Source organism: Acanthopagrus latus, chromosome 12, assembly GCF_904848185.1.
Source record: "Acanthopagrus latus isolate v.2019 chromosome 12, fAcaLat1.1, whole genome shotgun sequence".
NCBI lineage: Eukaryota > Metazoa > Chordata > Actinopteri > Spariformes > Sparidae > Acanthopagrus > Acanthopagrus latus.
Window position 1 is genome coordinate 3,748,275 of NC_051050.1, and position 17,875 is coordinate 3,766,149.

General features: G+C 40.0%; 1 protein-coding gene across 1 annotated transcript; it reads right to left on the reverse strand.

Annotated features, from left to right (window-relative positions):
* Window positions 1-1,013: 1,013 nt before the first annotated feature.
* On the reverse strand, window positions 1,014-16,553 carry ccni (cyclin I). Its single transcript, XM_037117540.1, has 10 exons — window positions 16,312-16,553; window positions 14,859-15,018; window positions 7,482-7,616; window positions 5,924-5,998; window positions 5,583-5,723; window positions 4,796-4,924; window positions 4,504-4,605; window positions 3,750-3,906; window positions 3,163-3,389; window positions 1,014-2,907 (listed from the first exon to the last, which is right to left on the reverse strand). Exons 2-10 carry the CDS (start codon window positions 14,970-14,972, stop codon window positions 2,704-2,706), a joined length of 1,284 nt encoding a protein of 427 aa, XP_036973435.1. The 5' UTR covers window positions 14,973-15,018; window positions 16,312-16,553; the 3' UTR covers window positions 1,014-2,703.
* Between the last annotated feature and the right edge of the window lie 1,322 nt (window positions 16,554-17,875).

A 17,875-nucleotide genomic window follows, 5' to 3' on the forward strand; every position in this document is an offset into this window, starting at 1 on the left:
ACTGCTGGTTGTGGTCCCCTGTCTGTTGACATTTTATATATACCATTGCGTATATTTAGGAAGCTTCAGCCTGTGATTCACAATTATTTCTGTGTTGTATTTAGAGTGAACTAAAAGCAGCCATAGTGTGTTTGTCCCCCATCAAATGACCAACTTGAAGAAAGCCTCAGTCTGCTGCAGTTAGTTAGAAAACCTGAGGTCTCGATATGCAGTCAGTGAGATTGATGTTCATACACGCTGCAAAACAGATCATTCCATTGACAAAGAAATGTGTGATTTTTGGCTTTGCTGGAGGGATGGACTCAGTCTGTCAGTCTACCACTTTGATCTGGACTGACATTTTAAAATCTTTAGGATTGATTTCTTTGGAATTTTGCACAAACATCCATCTACCTCAGATCACACACACTTACAACTCTGGTGAAGCCCTGACTTTTCTTTTTGCTCCACCATGAGGTTCACATTTGTGATTTTGAGTGACTACTGGGACTTATTGCCAGGTTTCCGTCATGATGAACTGCAATGACTCGATGACTTTTCATCTTGTGCCCTTCTCAGGTCAGAGATCATTTTGACCCGGGCACGAGCACCACTCTTAGGTGCCCTGTTAGAGTAGCCTGAAATGCATGCTGTCTTGCATCAGTGGAGTTATATTTCTAAAATGATGGGAAGAGTCATTTACTACTAAACTGTGAGGTTCAGATTGAGAGGGATACTGTTTCTGCTTCCAAATGTCATTTTTTAAATCTATTTATCTCCATAGAGGCAGAAATCTCAGAAACCCACATGAATGGATGTCACTGGAGCCAAAACATTTTATTAGATTTCAGTCAGTGGTTCTCAAACTTTTGCATTTAACTTTAACAAATTAAATCAGAGACTAAGTTTTGTCCCATTGTGTAACTTTCATGAATTAGAACATTTGTCTAGAAACAAAAACTGTATTATGTTGGATAAGATTCAAATGTATGACATGAATGATTTTGTATGATAAAATGAGGACAATAAGCTTACACGGTTTTCATACTCTTTATTTATCGGTGCCACGGTGTGTTCAGGGACCTGGAGCAGCCACCAGCAGCTCCTACAGCAGGAACAACAGAGCTTTTTGCAGGAATAAAAATATATTAAACAAAACTTCAAGAGATAAAAACAGAACATGTTGTTTTAGATTTCAAAGTGAAGATTGTCGCTTGTCTCCCTTCTAAAGTTCAGATACCAAAAACCACATTTCTGTCTCTTAGCTTTAAATTTAAAAATGTTTTTATTTGGGTCAAGGTTGCGGGTTTTTTTTTTTCTATTAGAGTTGAGCCTGTAAACCACAGTTATAGTTCCCTCTAGCAAAAAGTCCTCATGACCAAGACTTTGAGGTTTTAGATGAGAGCATATAAGTTACATTTAATTAACCAAGTTACATCATGTTGAATTGCAGCACCCTGATTGGACTACAACTACTGTAGGTCCCTCAGAGAGTGGGTGGGAGGTACGGTAACAGACTGTGGTTAACTTCACCCACTGACAGCTGCTTTTGTAACCAATAATTTGTTGTCTCAAAAGGACCTCAGCTCCAAAACAATCAATAAAATGATCATTTGAAAGCCAAGACGCCTGCAGAGGGAAACCAGATTACTCGGGTGACGTCAAAGAGACGTCTTGTAGTTTGTGGGCGAAGAGACCAACCTGGGAAACTTTCATTCAGTCAAGCCACCACAACAAGCTGAGAGGAAAGGGGAAACAGGGATTGATAGGAGCGATCTTTAAATTAACATCTTATCAACAATCAAATTGCACTTCACTAAAAAAACAACTTTTTTCTATCTGGGCGAGTAATACAGAGAATCATCTATGCAGAAACATTCATACATTTGATTTTAGACTCTATGAAGATGTTATAAAAAGAGATGAAAACATGCAGAGTGAGGAAGGAAAAGGGAACAGACAGAATGACAACATAAATATATGAAATGAGAGAAAAGAGTAAAAGAGGTGAACAACAAATATAAGTTGACAAACGATCACGGTTTCAAAAATCTTCCACAGCAGGACAGAGAGCGAGACACAGGGCTAGAGAAGTCAATTCTAGGTTTTTTTCAGGTAGCTTTTCTATTTATAATTTTTTTTTTTACTTTTGTAATACTGTATTTGTGTTCAACAAATATAATAATTAATAAGATAGTAGCAGCACGTTTTTAATTTTTTTAATGTTTTAATTTTTTTGGGCTCTGTTTTCCAGCTGCAGGGGATGATGGGAACTGACTCAGGTCAGCTGAACAGTTAAGGGTCACGCTGGGGTCATTTGTTCTGAAACCAAAACCATCTTAACCACAAAAACCATCTGTAACACTGCTTTATCTGTATCATACCATCATCAGTATTTTTGTTGTTTTTTGTCAAAATCAGTGATGTAACAGAATATTTTCTGGCAACTCTGATGGGCAACATTTCCTGAGGAGCTGCCTGTATATTGCTTCTTTATGCAGATGGAAACACTGAATTAAATATTTCTCTTTCTCTGACTCTGTTGCCTGTTGCTGAGGGAGGTGCCCATCACTTTTACCAAAAGAGCAGCCTTAATGTCACCATTTGATCTAAAAGACTGAATGTAGTTTGAAAACTTTGATCTGATGAGTTCATTTTGACAGTGAAACAGGAAGATGGGTTCAGTGTAAAGGTGGTTTTGGTAAACAGGTTCCTATTTGGTCTCTAGGAGGCACTGACTGGCTGCAGAGGCGGGCAGGGGGTTGAGCTGCCTTCCTGTTGGGACAACAGGACACTGCAGACACCCAGACCTCCTCCTCCTCCTCCTCCTCCACCTGCTGCCCCCTCCTGGACAGTGGTGGTGGTGACGTCTTCATTGTAGAGGCGTTTGATGCCGTCGTAGAAATCGTCCACCTCCATCTCCTCCACCTGAACACACCGGCAGACTTACTGTATTTAGTGACTCCGGTCTAGAGCTGACAATAACAACTGTTTCCTTTATCAGTAAGTCCCCAGGATAAAAATTATTTGGTCGATAACAGCTCAAGAAAAATGAATAAGAATTGGCACACATTTAGAATTCAAAAGCCGAAAGGTTTAAAAAATAATACGTTGACTGACTAATCATTTAATTGATTACAACACAAAGTTTTTGCCATTTTTTAAAAAGACAGATAGTGTTACCTTGCGCTTGGTGGAGGCCTTGAAACGCAGTGTGACCTTCTGCAGGTGGTTAAGATGGCGGAGGTGTTTGGGTGGAGAGAGTAGAGCGTGGATGTTGCTGTTGGTAGAGACGGAGCTCCAGGGCTGCTGGCTCTCCTCCTCCACTCCAGCAGATGTCTGTGGCTGGGCAGGGCTGGTGGTGACGAAGGTGTGGTCCCTGGAAGACTCGGTGGTAGAAGTGATGATCCCTGGAAATTAAGAAATTACAAAAGTACTTTACTACCAGTACTAGTACCACCACACTAGTTCTCTAGTAAAAGTCAGCATGCAAACAATAAACAAACAAACAACATGCAGCATGCATTCTTCCTTGAAAAAACCTTATTCCTACATTCCCCACAATGCAGCTTGACTACTCAGAGTCTGTCTCAGAGATTCTGGTGTTTAAAGCTAGCAGCGGCTAATGTAGCCTCGAGAAGAGATGAGTAGTGGGCTACAGGGGAATGCTCACTTCTTTCGAACATCACATCTCTCTGGAGCCACAAAAGGTTTCATACAATATTTTTTACAGATGCAACAGGACTCCATGACTTCCCCATTGAACATACCCAACGTGCAGGAAGGGAGTGTGGGGTCCTGCTGCACAGTGGTTTGGCTCTGCAGGGGTTGGTAGATGTAGACAGTGTTTGGAGGCAGGGAAGCTCTCAGTGTGGACAGACTACGGGCCACTCGCTCTCGACTCCGAATCAACTCAGAGCTGTCGATCTGAGAGAGAGAGAAAGAGAGGTAGAGGAGGAGAGAAGGACGAGAAAGAGAAAGACGGGAGAAAGGAGATGGATACAGCAAGTGAGCAAGACATATATTGTCTGGCAGCTGCAGCATTCATTACAGCCATAGACAGAAAATGCTGGAGCACTACACAGGGCCAGGGGTAAGATGCCAAATAAGGAAACTTGAAGGTTTCTGTATTTTTGCTCCTCAATAAAAAATAGTTGAATTAATTTCTGCTTACGCTCTCTGACAATTTCTCCATATCTCATCTTTCCCCTGTGCTGCACTGAGGCCTCATGTTTAGCACTTTCTGCTTCACTCCCCTTGCCCTGTGTTTTCTGTGTTTGTCCTTTCCCAACATCCTTGTTCACTAGCTTCAAGTTGTGTATTATAATTTTGTCAGACCTAAGTTAAACTTGAATGGAGTTTCCTCTTTGCTCTAGTTTTCACAGAAGCACAATCTTAGCATTCTGTTGCTCTTCCATCAACACTGTCCCCTGTTTGCTTTGGTTACATGATCTACACTGAGCATTCAGAGCTTCTGACTGGCCACAAAATGCCACAGATAATAAAACAGGGTGGGTCTAGTACCTGTGCCTTCCTCAGCAGGTCGATGGTAAGAGCCAGCCAGTCAGGACAACAGGTCTCCAGCTCCAGGGTGATGAGGGCCAAGGCCAGCATGGATCCTCTGAGCTACAAGGAACACAAGGGGAACAAACTTCAGACATGTGACAAGTCAAGACCTATGATCTGCAACTCAGAGGGTGACTTGCCTTGGTGTTAAAAAAAAACAGTGCATGTTACAATTGACCACTGTGACATAACCAAAGAGGAGAAGAAACATTTATTGTGCAGAGTAAATCGTGCGTGTGTGTGTGCATACCTGTATAAGTGTGTGGTCGGCCAGACAGTTGTAGAGTCGGCGTGTGAGCAGGGCAAGATGCTGAGAGCGGTTCAGTCCCAACATGGAGTCCAAAAACCCAGAACGACACGACAGCACCATCGCATGGAACTATGGGAGAGTGAGCAGAAGAGGAGGGGGAGAAACTTATCATTATGAGTCACCAATTCAAACATTTAGATGCCTGGTGAAGAATGACATTTGTAAGTTATTTTAAAAGTAATACATGTTTTGTTCCACTTTTTGAAAATGTCAGAATTGAGGCAGAATGAAATCCTGAACCAAACCAGACAAACCTGACTAGACTGAAAGCAGCTAATCAAAGTTGTGAATCAGCACATCCATTTTTTCCTCAACATTTTATTTGTTTAGGAGATGATAAAGTCCTTGGATGTGGTCTGCTGTTATCACAAGTACAAATTAAATTATACAGCAAAAAAAAATCAATTTCAATTTTTTGAGGGGAGAAAATCCATGATATGAACTGAGCAAAGTTCTGAATTCTCAGTGAGAAAGACTTACAAAAACAAAAACTGTAGGAGGACAGACAGTAACGCTTATTGCCACAAGGGGTCACTGATTAGAGATCTACAAACACGCTGTTTGGATAAATATTTCCAGTGATCAGCAACGTAATGATGACAGACCCTGTGTTTGAGTATTCAACAAATAAGCCATTTAACAAACTTAAAACTTTGCAGGGCCCTGAAATGTAGTGCAGATCTTGTTAGACAAATTGACAGTGCATGTGTATATGAGACAGACTTACGATGTGCAGGAAGTCCAGTGCTGTGGCAGTGTGCAGATCCCAGTTCAGTTTGTCCAGGATGATCCTCTCCATCCTCAAGATCTCTGACGGAGAACAGCCACAGCTGCTAGAGACAGCCAGCTCCTTCAGTGAGGGCACACGCTGAGACAGACAGACAGACAGACAGACAGACAGACAGACAGACACACACACACACACACACACACACACACACACACACACACACAGTTAACTGAAATGCCCCAGGGCGATGAACTCCACATATCTTAACAGTGAACACTCTTTGCTGCAGAAAAATATTTAATAGTGGTGTGTGTGTGTGATGTGTTGTTTGCGTTCACCTCGTCCTCTTCACAGGTCTTAGCAGCCAGGAAGAAGGAAGCAATGGCGATGCAGCGCAGGTACTTTGGACGGGCCTGAAGACAGACAAGTCCATCAATCAGTAAATCAATATTTGTTTAATTTAGACAGTTTTACAACGGAGTGCTGACTTCAATCTGACGTCAAGTTTGGTGGACAAAATATGATGTTTTATGTTGTTGTTCTGGGTAGAACATTTCCACTATAGCTGGTGGATGAAGAGGCAGAGCACACTTTGTCCTTAATGCCCCTGTGCACCAATATAGGAGTGTTCACTTATATGACCTGATTACAGCTCTTCTCAGGATTGTGCCCATGTACACCAGTTTCACTATGTTGTACATTGTCTGAGTGTATGTAATAAAGATTATCCTCCTTCTACAAACAGGCACTAATTAAACTTTTTCCAGCAGACATTTTATCATGTTGTAGCAGGAAAAGCATAGATGTTACTAAAACATTAACAATGGCTAAAGTCCATTTAGGCTAGCCATTTCAAGGGTCCTTGTGCATGCTCACTGAGTGACAGGGCATAGTGGGACAATAACTGGAACTCAGCCATTGTTCAGGTTATTGGCTACACTTTTGTTTCTCCTGATATGATAAATCATAATGTCTTCTGAGAGAAATGTCTAGTGGTATCATGCATATGTCGGACTCCTTCAAAGGATTCTCGTTTTAACAATTAACAAATTCAGGCATCATTGCTGCAACAAAGGCTCGACTTTATGCTGCCTTTGTTTGTCCACACTGAACCAAGCATGTGTATACTTATGGAAGTTACTGAGTCATGTTGCAGAAACAAGAAAGAACAGTTAATAGGTTCAGATAAAGATTCAGATAAAGATAACTAAATTAAAGTCACAAAGATAATTCTAATTAGTTCCTTGAGCTTTGTTTGTATCAAGCTGCACTGATCAATATCCATTTCAACAGCACTGGTTATCAATAATGCCTACAGCACTATTTGTTTCAGACTACTGAAAGCATGAATCAGCGTTTTAGTGGTAATGGACTGAACCAAAAAAAAGGAAGCAGAAAACATGTGTCAGCGGTCTGTTCTCTACTTATCAAATAGCAAAGATCACAAAAATTAGGTTTGAAACCTCTCTCTATTTCATATCAGAAATACACGCAGTCCAGCTCCTTATAATCCTAGAAGATTTTGTTTCCAAGATAAAAACATCAACTTCCTGTCTGTTTGGTGTGACGTCCTAATCTACGACATTTAGAAGTGACAGTTCCCGTGCCTGTGTAAACTCAGGCAGTCACCTTGCAGACAGCTGTTAGAAAAGCCTTGTCATCATATTGTGAAGTAGTGAAGCTATCAAGAAAAAGCTATCAAGCAATCACCTCCTGAAACAAACCAAACTACCAGCAAACTAAAGTCTAGTTTGAGGGGTTCTGTTTTGAATTAAAAGCGGAGACAGAGCTAATATTTTCTATTGTGTTGATAATGAATATAGGCAGCTCTATTTGGTAATTCTGCTCAAAGAAACCTTTGTATTAAAGCAGTACTGGTGATATTTGTAGTTTTACCTTGATGGGAGCTAGAAAGCGGTCCAGGATACTAACAGCTAACACCAGGGTCTCTGGGTACAGCTGCAGTCTGCCATGGAGCTCCGTCAACCAGCGCACAGCCTCGTCCCGCTGGGCAGGGGAGATGTCTGTATCCTACAACAAACAACAAACAACTACTGAAACATTTGGTCTTGTCCATGTTATAAAAATGAAAGGAATATTCTGCAATTGACAGTTACCACAGAAGATCACAGAGTAGTTATTTGTTATATTGAGGCAAGAATCTTTTCTCATGATCAAGACTAAACCGTTCGTTCTCTCAAGATATTGCATCCCTAGAAACATCCCAGGTATTGGTATCTTTTTGCAGCAGTTTGCTATGACATATGACAAGAAAAGCAGCATGTATTCTATTTTGAAAAGCTGATATCAAAGAATGTTTGGCCTTTCTCCGTTTAATACAGCAAGGTTATCTAGGGGCAACACTTGGCCTGGTTTCCACCACAGGGCCAAACATTTTGACACAACTTACCTATTCTACTGAATCACCTAGTTTGAGATACCTAGTGAGGCCTTTGTAACTGACATACTTACACTTAAAGAACAAACAGGATCAACCTAAATCAGCCTGACAACTGGACAAAACCTGATCCAAAAACATAACAGGAATTCCATCTGTTACACGGAAATAACACACCTGCTGATGTCACCTCTTCAATATTCATGTTAAACTGTATGAGGGGTGTTTCATAGCATGTGCAAGCTTTTAGTTTCAGTATGTTGGGCTATTTTTTTAATCTTAACCCAGGAGCAGGGAAAACCTTGCATCCCAACATGTGTCATCAGATCTGGGTTTAACATACCACAGATACAATTTAACTTTGTAATAAGAGTTCAAACACAGGTTTCTACGACATATGCAGATTTTATTATAGAGTAACAGTGGAAATCCTGCTGTAAAATAACCTTATCGTATATAGTTGCTGTTTTACAGTCATAAACTATGCTCTGCTCAATTCGACAGAGACTAAACAGATAGTTGTGTCAGCTGTTGCATAAACATTGATGAGGAGAGCAAATAAGTTTAATAGCTTTCATACCTTTTAAACAAGACAACTGACTCTCTGACAACTCCTCTTTGTGACAACTGACTCTCTGACAACTCCTCTTTGTGATATCTAGCCATGCAGGTAGTAGGGCTACAGCCAAAGACTTATTCATTAATGACTGACCTATCACATATTTTCTTGATAAGTGATAAAAAGAAAAAGTAAAAAAGTAATCACAAGTCCATAAAACATCAGAAAACACCTGAAAATGCATCACAATTTCCTAAAACCCAAGGTGATGTCAGCAGCTGTCTTGTTTTCTGCAATAAACAGCCAAAGACCCCAAACTATTCAATTGGCTACAATATAAGACAAGAAAAAGAACAGGATGTTCACACCTTTGAGAGGCTGGAGCCATCAAATGCTAGGCATTTTTGCTTTGGAATTGTCATAAATTATTAATTGATGACAAAAATAGTTTGTTTTTTTTTCCTGTCAAAATATTAGTTCATTAATCATTGCGTCACTCCTCACAGATAGATCTTGTTTTGGAATCTCTGCACGAAGACATCATTCTCATATTAACTGAGGTGAGTGGGAATGTCACATGTGTTGCTTAAAGCAAATGACATTTGCAGAGCTCAACAATGGCACGTTTCCAGAAGGGCTGTAATGCCCACACGTCACTCTCAAAGGATTAGCAGTCTGGTATGAATGGGTCAACTATGACTTGAATATGTTCATTTGTGGGTAAAAGTGGTTTCATATAGATGATAGTTAGTATTCCCCAAAACAACCATAACACCAAATTACATGATGCTTTTACTATTCTACCAACCAGCTATAGCTTTACTAAACAACAGACCCTTCAAATAATTGTTGGTTACATGTCAGAATTTATGCTGACACAGGAAAACTCACAAACCCTGGTAAAACTGGTCAATGATGGTATCAGTTTCCTGGCCATACAGTAAAAGCATGTTAAATCATGATTTCTTGAAATTTCAACTTCAACACTAAAAAATGTTTCTATTTCTGATTTGTCTTGGAACTAAACTCCCTGGCTAAGTGAGTGGGAATGCATAACACTGGACTAGCAGCAGGAGTCAAAGGTCACAGTCCAACTGTCCCTGTGAGCCAACCAATCTGCAACTTGACACCGTTCAGGTTCTCAGGTCTTAGCTGGCCAAACTAAAAACAAGTGGCCTAGATCCAGCCAATTTCCACTACTGAACAAAAAAGACAGAATCTATCAGTAACTTCCACTTTCTACAGCTTCTTCAAGTCACAGCAACAGGAGGCTAAGCTAAGTAGTCTAGACACTCCTAAGAAACTTCCTTCAGCTCATTCGGGGGGGATCCTAAAGAGACATGTAGTCCTGGCAGTCTGCCTTACAAGTTAAGGGTAACTGGAGCATAGACAACACTTGCCTTGGACACAACCACCCATTTGTGCCAGTCCACTATCACTTTCCCAGACCTCAACATAACACTGAGTAGAGATGTGTAAACCAGCAGCAGTCTAGAAGGCCTGCTCAATATAGGCAAAGGCTGCAATATGTAAAAACATTGTTCAATACTGCAAAGTGCAACAGAACTTGAGATATGTAAACAAATACTGAAGTCTTCATATTTGCTATAAAGTTTCTGTGCCTTTCAGCTTTAATAGGTTCACTGATAACTTATAATTTCCATATGAATACTGTTAATCTGATGGTAGATGATGGATACCTTGGGCTGCATTTGATTAGCCAAATGATGTGAATACATAGCCCATGTGTGCAGGGCGTGAGGCATGCAAATAATTTTTTTTCAAATGTACATTTCACGATGACGATTAAATACAATTTATCAGTCAGCACTACTCCCTAGTGCTTGGTCCCCGCAGAGCTTTACATCTTCCTCAGTATCCTCATTCCTCACCCAAAGAGATTGGCAAAGATTCCTTTGAGTGTTCTGAGTCTGCCCTCTCCACAGGTTCAGAGGTCTGTCTGTTTGTTCTGTTCACTGTCTGACACTGACAACATTGGAGTTCAGCAGCTCTCCATCTGGGTACAGCCTAACATCCTGTCGCATGAGTCAGCTGCTGGTTTGGGGGAACTAGGACCGTTGCTGTTGTGGAAGTTTCTCAGGAAAAAGATCTCTTATGCGACACTCTCCACATGAAGCCACCAAGAAACTGAAAGAAGGTAATCCAGATACTTTGGACAGAATTATATCTGTCAAAAAGTTGGATGTTGTTGTCTAGGTCTATCAGCCAAAGTAGTAGGAGGTTGGAAATTTCTGAGTTCTGAGTTGTCTGGAATGCAGCACAAGTCTTTTTTACTGGTTAACCAGGTACCATTTGAAGTCAGATACTTTTCTCATGCTGATCAGCAGCCTGTATGTCTTATGTCTTTGATAGAGAAAGCAATAACAACCGTCAAATGACCATTGAAAGATTTAATTTAACCAAGGCAAACATTATATCTGCAGTGTATTTTACCCAGCAACACTACCATTGTTTAAATGTCTCTGTGGGGAGTGACTGGCTCCTTGCCCTCAACAGTTTACATGATGTTAACTTGGCCAAAGGCACTGATCTGTCAGAACTGTTCCAATGCCACCATTTACAGCCTTTTATTGGGCCCTTCAGTATCAGCACAAAAGTATACATAGGCTGGTCCAGGGACTAGACATAACCTAGCAGGAGAAATAGGTTTTCATATACCCACATGACATTTTTGTTGTTTTTAGGACCCTTGTGGTGTCTGGTTAAGAATTTTTCACATTGATATCAGCTAACGGTCCACTAATGGTCCATGGGGTTCATCTGGCTGCTTGAAATGATGGCCATACCAGTAGCAAAAAATTAGGGTTAGGGTTCTGATTTTCATAACTCCTGAGTCAGACAACATACAAAGAAAGTTTATTGACATGGTACAACCAATCTTTGGTACTGAAACACATGCAAATAACAAATGTTAGGGTCTGATAAGTTCTGCTATTTTAACAAAGAAGCTGAGTTTATTTGTATATCTCAATATACACTACTCAAAATTAGTTATGGATATTGAGATATATTACGGTTTCACTTGATTGTTTAATGTGTTCAAAAAGCAAAGAATTTGTATTTTGTTAATATTTTTGGTCCCCAAAAATAACGCAACACATTTCAAATGACTTTCATTGCATATTCATGCACATGCCCATATCGCCATATCCCTTACTAATTGTGAGAAGTATATATCCAGCATCTCATTAGGCTTTATTGGCCCACATCGACCGTGGTTTCCAAGCCACATCAACCTGTTTGTTTAGTTTACTCCTCTGGTGTTCCTCCATGATGTGTTTCAATTTGAATATGAAAATGAAAAATAACAAAAAGTAATTCTTGGATGGAGAGCAGAGGTTTCCCTAATTAGCTAACCCAAACACACTTTGGGATCCAAAACCAGACAACAACAGATGGACAACAGGAGGCTGATTTCTATGCATTGGTCAGATTTAACTAGCAGAGACATGAACATGTGGTAATGACTCAGCAGCAAGAGATCTAGATTAACAATCAGAGATTATCCCACTGCTAATTCAATTTAAGTTGAAAGGACACATATAGATCACCTGTTCATCAACACACACATTGCAGGTAGCTGCAACAGTGGCACCAACATAAACAGAACAGAGGAGGAAAAAGTAAAAAGCACGAAGTGGACACACGCTGTATGTTTGAGTTAAATAACTGAAAAAATAAAGACAAATTCACACACAAATCTTATTCTATGCCTTTTGGTTTATCCATTGCTGTAACTGAAGCACTGCGGGCTTCCTATATACAGATCAGCTTAGATTTGCTCCATTGGCATGATTAGCTTGATTAGATGAGGCCACAATTACTACTTCATTGGACATTAAGGAGGCCACTGCAGTAAGTCCCCCACAGGAAAATATGCAGGTAGATACCACAGTGCTTATGAGGGGAGATACAGGATGAAGCTCAACTTCATTATTGTCAACCACTGAGAGAAATATTGCAAGATGCTAGACATTATTACTTCTAGAATTGGAACAAATATATTTGTTCCATGGCAAAATTGAGACAGAAACCAAATAAAAGGCACTTTTGATTAGGTATCTTTCAATGTATTCGACTATAAGAAGGACTAAGTGCAACCATTTCAATCTTCACTTAGATGTCCACTATAGGGAACAGCTATACTGTATAAGTAGAACTTCTATTCTTAGGCCACTGGGATCTTGAAGTCACAGCCTACATTGAAGGAAATGGCAGGATTTAGTTATATTGTGATTCTATTCTATGACTGCATGTGACAAATAAACTTGATTATCATTGCCTTTATTAAGCTGAATGAAAGCCCCATATATGTATGTGTGAAACTAGTACTATAACTGATGTTGAGTTTTTAAAGCTCAATGATAATCACTTGCCACATGATGCTCTTACTTCATCTAACCAATGGTATGAGTACATGAACATTGCACTCCAAAACCATGGTCACTGATGTGTTGCTAAAACAGCCACTTGATGCTCATACCTGGCTACAAGGATTTAATCCTGTTTAGCCACAGCACTATTAGTGAGGTCTACTGATGTTATTGAGGTGTTCAGGTCTGGCACACAGCTGGGTTCCCAGTTAATCTTAAAAGGTGTTGCATGGGGTTGAGGTCAGTCCAGTTCTTCAACACCAAACGGATTAAAATAACTCGTGTGCTAAAGAAGTGCTGAATGATTCAGGGTTTGAAGTAACTTCACAGGTATCTGACATCATGTCAGGACGCGCCCTCAACTGGGTGAGACCAGTTTAGGGTGTGATAAAACTAAACATTTGTGACATCATTCAAGTACGTGAGTTGAGATGGGTAGACTGGGTGAGACCAGCTGAGTCTGGTGATGTGACGAAGCAAAACGTCTGTCAGTTGAATCTTTGCTCAGTGACTCACTGCGTTTCTGATACATCACTTCTTCAAGATGATATGCTATCTACTGTCATGTCTGACACATCTCAGCTGTGAACAGACTACATACTGCAAAGAAAAACTACATTACAGGTTGACTCTAATAATAGTTTCTATATAAATCTAAAAATAAGCTCTCCAAGCTGGTGAAACTGCATAACCTGGTTCAAAAGAAGTCAATTTGTGTCATTAATTTTCAAAAATTTGAATTAATTCCTAAAACTAAATCTTTAAGCACCTTCAATCACTTACACCTAATTGACTCTCCAGTTCCTTTAAGGACTTGGCACCTAGAGTCTTGATATTATCCAAAAACTGATGCTATTCTGTCCACACAAAGGCTAGTGACATAAATAGATGTGTACAAAATAAAAATTAGGTTCCAAACTTAAAAAAAGGCTTCAGCCTCATCCAGCAGTTATACTGAAGCCCCTTTCCCGCATGCATTGTAACTCTAGATTTATCCAAAGTTTATCCGGAGGAGCTGTTTGTGCGAACATAAATGTCTGCATTACTTGTTCTGGACTTTACCCTGCAAGCTTCATAGTCCTAAGTCTGGGGGAGCCACATGTGTGAATAGCGCAAACAATTGTCCAGAGCGAATTCACAGCAAGCAAATGGGCATGTTGATGACCTTGATGATCTTAGTGCTGGTTAAATTAGCTGAAACACTTATTCAAAGCCACAGCAAGACATGCGTTGTGTTGTGCATTTTTGAACAACTAAATGTGGATAATATCCTGATATGTTTCTGTGAATACTGTCCAGAGTTCATATGTGAAAGGGTTCTTAAACTGATCAATTCATTCAGTACTTCGACTAAAACTGTAGCTCATTCCATTTTAATGGTTATTGGTAAAGGTAGATTCATTTAGATTTTCTAAATCAGAAGGATTTAAAAAACAAAATATTTGAGTCCTGCTACATCTAATTTGGAAAATTCTCACGACTTGGGGAATGAACCTACTCTGTACGGCAGCGGATACTATACTATTGCATCTTCTTTTAGAAATTCGGTTTCAAAAGCCACGTCAACCTCATTCATTGCTTCAACTTCTGACTGAGAAATAAATACTTTGTGATCATTACAAGGAAAATAAGCCTGTCATGATCACAACACAGCTCTGTACAGACCAACTCATCCTCTATGGTTAGTCTACTTTTTTTAAATCACTGAAACTTTTACAGATGTGAACGCAGCTAGAAACAGGCTGTGACATCACACTGTGGACAACATACACTAAACTTCTAAATGAAAAACCTGAGACTGCTGCAGTATGGATGCAATTGTATGAGGGTAGACTCCAGATCCCCAAACTGTAGCGCGTCAACATGTTTTTCTCACTGCTGATATATTCAATGAAATGGGAACACCGGAATAAAGTCCTCACCTGTGAGGAGGGCTTCTTTGGCACGTAGTTCCTCCACATCTTGGCTTCCCTAGAAGCTGCCTTTTCTAGAAGAAAAGACAGCCTCTGGCTTCCCCAGGGTTCGTGGAACTTCATTCTTTCCTCCCCTGGTTGAGCCTACCTCCCCACTGGATACAGCTACCTGCACATGGACACAGCACATCGGAACACTACAAACTGCAACTCGCATATAAAACCCATCGGAAAACAGGTGAGTTTCATTTATACTTAACAATGAATGTAATGTGACAGTGTAGGTTGACATAACTTGATGACTACACAAGATGAATTTTTTTTTTTTTTCTCTTGAATCCTAATGATTTGTGCTCACAGTTTGGTACCCGAGGGGGCAAAGGGGTTGAATGTTCTCACTTTTTGCAATAGAGCAAATTTTTTATGCTATTACAACAGTGGGTGTTGCGAGCAACAGAGGAGTGCAGTCTAAGATGTGCAGGATGGACAGCATTTAATGGAGGAAACCTTTTTGGCTCATGATGAGGCAGTATTTGCCACCCCTCATCACAGTTTTTGAAAAAAAAAAAATTTTTTTAGAGAACTAAGGGGTTAAAACAAGACATTCTTATCACCGTTCTCATTAGATTTCACAGACATTATGTATAACAGGATATATGTGGATGATATATGGACGCTGGGAATACCATACTCGGATATAACATTGATACCCTCCATCCCTAGAGCAAAAAATGTAAATAATAAACAGAAATTTGTGTTGGAAACATCTTTTTTTCCTGCTCTCCTATCCTGTTAATAATCAAAGACACTGTAAAGCTGACCGAATTCATTATCAGTGATATGAATATCAAATATGACACAATATCAAATGTCTGAAGTCGTGTTTATTTATTCAGGGCATTGCATAAGTCAAATGATCAGTCCCCACTTTGTTTCAAACAGACCCGGAACACACCGTGGTAATGTAAGGTTACCCATTTCTTTGAGAATAACCTCTGTGCCTGTTGTAACATCATTCAACACAAAGTTACATAATAGCCCAGCTCACTGAAGTTAAATTCCGAAGAGTGACAACGAAATCCAAATTCTTTTTTCGTTGGGGCATACCCCACACCTCCTTCGGGAGGTCTCATTGGGAACCACCGGGCCTCCCGAAGCAGGTGCATACCCAACCGTTTCCTTCCATTATCATCCTGAATACGACTACTACTGTGAACGGAGCTAATTAGACAAGCTGCAGTCGCTAGCAACTGGCTAGCCGACCTGACGTCGCGCACAAACTGACACGCACAAAACTGGTATTTAGTTGGAAATATATGTTGAAAACCATGGTCACTAAGCTCTCCTTAGACATATAAAATGAGCTGAAGCGCATTTACAGCAAAGCCTTCGCCAACTATGAAGCAGGGACATTTAAAGGGGTAACTCAGGTCCAGCAAGTAGTCGTAGCCCAAAGCCTTACCTCCCCTGCGAAGCGGAGAAAACCACAGTTGGATTTCATCCGGTCCTCTCAGTTCAAGGATAAATAAAGGGGTGAAATCGGGGACCCGTTTTTCGGTTTAGTCGTCCATCTTGGCGTCCATGGTGCTAAGTGTTGGGGAAAAGGGATTGTTGTAAAAAATGTATAAAAATAAAAACGGAATATAGACTGGTGCGTCTACTTCCGAGGAGGGGACTGGGGGAAGAGAGAAGGGACACAGGCCCCGCCCATCTCCAGCAGGACCAGAGCAGAAGGCCCAACAAAGAGCCAGGCCGCACCGCTGACATTACACAGCCAGCACTTATTTGTTTTAGCCAGCTGTATTGACAGTATTATGTAGTCCATGGCTGAGTCAGTGTAGCATATTATTTAATATGAACTGCATCATTACGCATGAGATTTAACCAGGTACAAGTGTTTAGTTCCCTAGTTAACTAAGCAGCATAGGCTTGATACTACATCATTTCCACGTATGTTGTATTAACCGTTATATTGAGAATTTAAACCATTTAGCGCTCAATGCTGTACTGTACTGTGTTACAGGTAGGAGAGGCATTTGAAAGGAACATAAACGACAACGTTACAGATGCAGTAACATGGGCAACAGAGAAACCAAAGCATGAAGTCGACTGAACTCTACTTTGACTACAGCTCATAAAACAAACGAATGTCCAGAGCCTTCAAATTCAGTGAGCATGAAAAGCATTGATTGCATTACTGGTTTGAAGCTTGTAAACAAAAAGAACTAGCTATTACTTTTTGAAAAGAGAAAATGTTTTAATTTAATTTAATTATTCAAAATGAATCCTTTTCTCCACTCAACCTTACACTTCATATCAAAAAGACTAATTGATTTTTTGTTCTGTTGATATTTATTATCTCAGGAACCCTGAACATTGCACATTTGCACAAGCACATACATTGCACAAGTTATATACATACAAGGACAGTTACTGTATATAGTATGTTTATCTTCATTCTAATAGTTTTTATTATACACGTATATTCACATTATTACTATATTCTTCCAATATCTCTTTATTATTGTCTATATTCGTTTAGACTTACTCTTGTGCTGCTACATACTTCCCTCTGTCCTGCTGTGTTATCTGCAAATTTCTCCCAAGACGGATCAATAAAGGAACATGTTATCTTATCTTAAACATTACTGCACTGACACATATACAGTAATCATGAGCCTGAGAACACAGTTGTAACAGATTTTAGGTTATCAGGTAGTTTGTTCCACAGAACAGGACCATTTGTAACAAAAAAACATCCTTCTGGATCGTACTGTGCGTAAGCAATATGTTCAAGGAATGACAATTTTATGGTTGGAGGAAGACACATTTGCGTATTTCCCTGGTAAGGCTAGCGTCACCGGATGAGTCACGCTTAGTCTGATAAAACGTCAAGTGTATAGGGAAGTTTTTTTGTAACTTTGACTATGATGTAACCCTGGGATCTGTTGTTTGGGGGTTCTGGTTCCTCAATTATGCTGAACTCTACTAAATACATATTTGCTGATTTAAAGGCTTGAAGAAAT

What these genes read in the sequence shown, in the direction of transcription:
- ccni (XM_037117540.1), bottom strand. Translation starts at nt 14,972, where the DNA reads ATGAAGTTCCACGAACCCTGGGGAAGCCAGAGGCTGTCTTTTCTTCTA. An exon ending in CCGACCACACACTTATACAG is followed by an intron (nt 4,606 to 4,795) that starts GTATGCACACAC and finishes TGTTCCTTGTAG; the next exon opens with CTCAGAGGATCCATGCTGGC. An exon ending in ACCTGCTGAGGAAGGCACAG is followed by an intron (nt 3,907 to 4,503) that starts GTACTAGACCCA and finishes TCTCTCTCTCAG; the next exon opens with ATCGACAGCTCTGAGTTGAT.